This window comes from Sinocyclocheilus anshuiensis, unplaced genomic scaffold, assembly GCF_001515605.1.
Source record: "Sinocyclocheilus anshuiensis isolate Anshui unplaced genomic scaffold, SAMN03320099.WGS_v1.1 scaffold3030, whole genome shotgun sequence".
NCBI classification, from domain to species: Eukaryota; Metazoa; Chordata; class Actinopteri; order Cypriniformes; family Cyprinidae; genus Sinocyclocheilus; species Sinocyclocheilus anshuiensis.
The window spans coordinates 2,740-8,946 of NW_015542538.1; the positions used below are offsets into that span (position 1 = coordinate 2,740).

A 6,207-nucleotide genomic window follows, 5' to 3' on the forward strand; every position below is an offset into this window, starting at 1 on the left:
TTTAGTTTAATATTTGTAGTTAAACTATGGCAATACAAATGGTAGGCTAATATATCCATCAAAAATGGCTGCTATTACCATATATATAAAAAAAACCTTACTACTCAGGCCTACTGGTAAATTGCTGCTAAAAACTGGTCAAGGAAGTATATAAATCTAAGTATATAAGTATATAAATATACTTAAGTATATATAAGTATATAAAAATGGTTAGACCCTGCTCTATATTAGAGGAGCTAATTTGGTTCTCAAAATAGGCAGTCCGGTACTAAAATCGCACCCAGTTCCGGCGGTGCGAAAACGCCAAAAAGTGGGTAGTTACACAATTAGTTCTGGTACTATGAAAAGGTTCCCGCGGTGCGAAAGGCCCTCATATGTCTGAAATTCAAGTACTTTCAAGAAGCGTGGGAACCCTGTACTGTACACAAGTCATGCATACAGAATACAGCTATTTATATCTTAAACAACAACTTTTTAACATGACATGTAAATTAGCACAATAGATAAATAACTGGCGTACCTCACATCGTATATAAAAATACAAAATACTATAGAACACATTATAATCAGTGATGCTGTCTACACTGGATGCGGCGACACGACAAATCCCGACAGTAAACTGCTGCCGCGTTCTATTTATGACATGCTGACACAAAGTTTAAATGATTTTCAATGGTCGCTTTGTCACGTCCAGTGTAGACAGCTGTTGAGGTGCGGCGCCACGGTATGGAAGGACCAAACTCCATCTCTGAGTCGCTGTCATCGGAAGCCTGTGTTGCCAGATGTTGAGGAGGTTCTTTTGCATTACAGATTTGATGCCCTCATGGACCACAACATAGTGCTCGTTTGCTTAAAAGCAGGGCACCCTCCCACATTCTTAACCCGTTTAGAGTGTCTGTAATGAGCCAATTTCGTGTATAGGTATAGAAGCCCTATGATTACAGCGACCATTATTTGAAATGTCACAAAATTCTGAAATTATCGTACATTATGGGATTACAGAGGTCTAAATTATCGTACAAATACGATAATTATCGTACGTCTGGCAACCCTGGTTTTGATTTATATGCTGTTTAATGCTTAAAGGCACAATATGTAAGTTTTTGCGGCATGTTCAAAACATTAACAAAGGCGAAGCTTGACGCTGTGAAGAGGGTTGGAACCAATGGGCATTAAGAGATGATATGATCTGATATGATATTCACGAATCATGTTCACGGATGAGGTAATGAATTACCTGTACCTTCCACAGTTATTCAAACAGCAAATAAATTATACAGAGAAAGCGAGCAAAGAAAATTTACATTGTCAAAGAACATTATGACTGATTTCAATCTAGCGCGAGATTAAGCACTTTCAAAAAAACTCCCCTTGTAATTAGTAAAGCTGTCTATACACTGCTTGATGAATGAATCACTTGCTTGCATCATACATACATCTGCAATTGTTTATGAAGAGAGAATTCGCGAGCTGAATTCAGTTCAGACTCTTCTGAACACCTCTGATTGGCCATTGCATTCATAAGCTCAACAGACTCGTGTGTGATTGGTTATAATGCACAACACTGTAAAAACGCGGAACATTGAGCAGATATAAATTTTATGCTACAGTCAACACTTTTCATTTCAGCCATAATGGATTTACTTTAACTGTGCAGCGGCATTTTGTCCACAAAACCGAGGATAGCGCAGATATTACGTCATTGATAGGCGACCATGACCATGGAGGAACAGGGACGAGTCAATTTTGTCAAACTCTGGATTTACAAATCCTTGGGAACTTTTGGAATAGCGCAAGTACACAATTGCATGAAATACTGTATATAACACTGTGCAAGTGGTTTTTGGATATTTTATTATAAAAATCTGACATATTGTGCCTTTAATGATCGTGTTATTTTACATATGCATCTGCATATGCATCAAGTCAGTGATATGAACTAAAAAGCAATTCTTGCAGCAGTGTTTTTCTCCTTTTAAGTTCCACCCGGTAGTTCTATGCATCTGAGTTTGTGCACTGCTCACTTTTCCCCTCCTTTTCTGAGCAAGGTATAAACAGTACTGAGACTCAGCTAAAACTGAAGAATCTAGTAGTTCTTTAGTCAGTGGGATGTTGAGAACCCCTCTGTGAGACAGAAGTATGAGTTTCTGATATAAAGCCCAACGCTCTTGGTATGACTGGGTGAGGAATCCATGCAAGATCACACATAGGGCCTGTTTACACCTGGTCACTTCATGCGCTTTCTCTAATCCGATCATGAAAAGACCAGGGCTGCGTTTCCACCATTGCCACCAAAGGAGCTACGATGAACTTGGGCTTACGGTGCTTTTGGGAAACACAGCCCTGGTCAATAGTAAAGGTATATAATAAGGCCGTTTTGTCTCATCCACATGTCAAAGTTTTCACAAGCTCAGAGTCAGGAAAAATGTAATACTTTCAAGTCATTTACTACTAAATTTACATTTCACAGTTACTTCTTGTCCACCTAAACACCCCAAATCTAGCATCTTTGTTAGCATGTAAATAAGTGACCATGACAATCTGCAGCTAATCAAAAATACGTTTGCCTTTTCAAGTCTCTCTTCTGTTTGGGCTCCAAAAAATTGAAACCTCAGCAAAAGGGTTTTAAGACTATTTATTTATGTTATCTGAGACTTTTTATGGACTTGTTGAAAGTGGATTTAATGCTTTTGCAGGCTTTTCAAGGATCCACGGCTACCCTACTTTCACCAGATTGAAGGCAAAGGTGATTTTTGAAATTGCTACTTTTTCTAAACCTCTTGCCACACTCAGAGCACTGCAGTTTCTTGGCAGAATGAGTTTGTAAATGCCTTTTCAGATCTTTTTGATATTTGAAACCCTTCTCACACTGAAGACACGTGTAAGGCTTCTCTCCAGTGTGAACTTTCATGTGAGTCTTGAGGTTTGCTTTATTTGTGCAGCTTATTCCACAGTGATGGCATATAAAACCGTTCTCTCTTAAGTGAATCCCCATGTGGTAATTAAGGCTTTCGTTACGTGTGAAACTCTTTCCACACCGATCACATGTGAACGGCCTCTCTCCAGTGTGAATTCTCATGTGAGTCTTCAGATTTCCTTTTCGATTAAGCATTATCCCACACAGTTTGCAGGTGAAAGGTTTCTCTCCAGCGTGAACAATCATGTGAGTATGAAGGGGTCCTTTATGTGAGAAACTCTTTCCACACTTATCACATGTGAACGGCTTCTCTCCAGTGTGAATTCTAATATGAGACTTCAGACTTTCTTTTCGTAGGAAACTTCTTCCACACTGTTGGCAGGTGAAAGGCTTCTCTCCAGTGTGAACTCTCATGTGAACTTTAAGGTTTCCTTTCTGATTGTAACACTTTCCACACTGCTGGCAGGTGAAACTACCTCTAGTTCCAGTCTCCGGAGCACTTTTTTGAGAGGTCATAAAGTCATGATGTTTCTCATTTTGATCTTTCTCTTCTGTTTCATTCAGTTCTTGATTCTCCTCTTTCGGCACCATCTGGTCTAAGGCAAAAAGAGACCAATACATGTTAATCCTGGTTTAATGGCACAAAGTAAGAAACATCAAAACATTTAGACATTTAAATGCATCATGTCATGCATATGTGCCAAATTGCATGAAATGTTAAGCATGTCGAAACCCTCAAAAACACCCAATTATTATTCTAAGTTTGAAGTGATTTAGGTAATAGTGATTTTTTTCAAAGCCCGTTGTATGTGACACACATCCCGCTACCAGTTGGTGGCGCTGTGACCATGACTCACTGTAGTCACACCCACAGGATCAGCCTCCTTGACCAATCATACAGCTCAAGTTTGATTTCCATTTTTCACCAATATTTTATCCCTTTGCCATGTGAAAAAACAACCAACATATCAAACATATCAATACCTTCTATTATCTTGGCATCATGATGACCAAGTTTGGTGTCAATCACATGGATCCCCTCGATCCCCTCCAAAAATGTTTAAATATGTTCACAGCATGCACTATTTATTAAATTAAACTAATGGCTGTAATTTTTAAAGTTCATGAGAACAGTAAACGTACAGCGTTTGGTGATTATAGTTAACACGGATTTAGTCAATCAATAATTTAGTCAAAAGGGGGTGCTACAGAGCCCTCCGTTCAACATCCATGTCTTAGCTTATTCCTACACCTAATAACTGACAACTCTGATGTGTGTGCAGAATTTCATTAGAACCTTAATAATGTTAAGAGCATCAAAATCATCACTATCCCTTTAAGCCTCATCATAGCACAGAATCTGTGCTTAATTATCTGCTTTTGGCATCTCATCACAACTACATGTGTCTCTTCTAGTGCAATTTGGTAAACACAGACCATGACATTCTCTTGGACAGTTTGATTATTATGTTGGCATTTGTGCACAAGCATTAGCACAGCTTAGGTCCTATCTATCCAACCGCTACCACTTGTGTTTGATGAGATGTCTATTCATTTATACAAAGTATGGAGTGCCACAGGGCTCAGTATTAGGTCCTCTGCTTTTCTCCTTGTATATTTCTCTCTAAGGGACATTATTATTTATTTTCACTGTTATGCTAATGATACTTAGGTTTATATTTCCTCACAACCTGAAAACACTGCATAACTTAACTAGTCAGCAGAGCAGGCCCGGCGCCAGATTGTCATAATTGGGGGGCATTATTAGACCTGGTGACTGATTTGGCCCCTCCTGCTCCTTTTCATTTATTTATTCACTTAATTATTATTACTCTATATTATTGCCTGCCCGATATATATTCGGTTTTCAATATTAAATTGACTAATAATCTTAATAAGTATATCAGCCTTTATAAACTTTATTACAACTGTATATGTGTATAAATCAGCAGCCTAAGATTGCAACAGTTTATTTGGAGAACCGAGGAGGCCCAGGATTTTATGGCTCATATAAGCTATGAACATGAAGCGTAGTTCGGTTAAGGCTTTCAGTAAGCCTGCAGCCTCAAGTCTGATATCTGTGCTGTACATGTGAGTGGTTTCAATTTCACGGAGCATTTCAGTTATGCTGTCACCAGATTTCAACAGATGTCTTTTCAGTTTTTCACCAGATGTGTAAAGGGAACAGCACACACTGAAAAAGTCCTCTATTGCCTTAGATTTAATTTGTCTTGCAGTATTTTTTTTTGCATTTTGCTGTGTTTTCCAGACATAACATTTGCACTGTCATAACACTGACTAAAAATCTTGTCAAGCCTGAAGCTAGCATTAGTTAGTTCAGAGATAACTAGTACAGTTAATGTCAAGGCGTCACATTGTTTGCTTGTAGTCATTGTAGTCAGTCTCTCTCGCACACGATAGCCGTCATCAACATATCTCACTACATTAGAAATGTTTTCACATCCAGCTGGGTCTTTAGTTCCATCCACTTTAAGGGTGTACCATGAATCACCGATCTCCTACACAATGTGTTCGGTGATAATCTCGCTCATATGCGAGATGTGATTTGGTTCTGGATGTCATAGGAGGTATACGTGGCATTACGTGGAATTGTGCTGAATGCTTCCGCGAATTCTTTCTTTTTTTATTGTGTACTCTAATAAGACCAAAAAGAGACCACCACTTTTCTCACCCATGGAGTTCACGGCATCTAAACTCCCTCGCAAAGGAAGCTTGTTCACAGCAATAAACAACACAATGTCCACTATTGCTGACGCACATACACGGTGTATTCCTAATTGCTCAGTATTGACAATAGTGGAAATTTCTTTACCCATTACGCTGCAAGAGTTTTGGCCTTCCACAAAGTCATGTATTTTCAATGCTCCTTAGAGGTTTCATGCTTCCCAATTTTATTTTTATTGCTGTCATTTGCGTGTTACCAGTTTGAATAGCCGGTATGAGTGAAAGCTTGAAAAGCACAAAATAAAAATGCATTTACTTAATTTTTACTTTTCTTTTTGTCCAGCATTAACTAAAAGCGCATGAAACCATTTCTTCAATTAATTTTTAAAGTCACCATGAAATCAAAATCGAAAATTCTTATCTTTTTTTAATGGAATACTATAGTGTTTATTATAAATAATTTATCCGTGCACTTAATTATTTTTTTTTAATTCATGTGCCCTCATAATCTTTAATCAAAAACATTAACCTCCCCTCCCCCTCAAAACGACTCCTCTTCTCTTCCGGTCATGAGCTATGGCGCAAGGGCGGAGCTAGTGACGTGA

General features: G+C 38.4%; 1 protein-coding gene across 1 annotated transcript in view; it reads right to left on the reverse strand.

The window, feature by feature from the left end:
• Positions 1–2,451: 2,451 nt before the first annotated feature.
• Positions 2,452–6,207, reverse strand: part of LOC107694221 (gastrula zinc finger protein XlCGF8.2DB-like) — an 18,958-nt gene continuing 15,202 nt past the window's right edge. Inside the window, exon 3 of the mRNA XM_016493859.1 lies at positions 2,452–3,389. Coding sequence (XP_016349345.1) covers positions 2,702–3,389 — 688 coding nt within the window. The 3' untranslated portion in view covers positions 2,452–2,701. The remainder of the gene's footprint in view (positions 3,390–6,207) is intronic.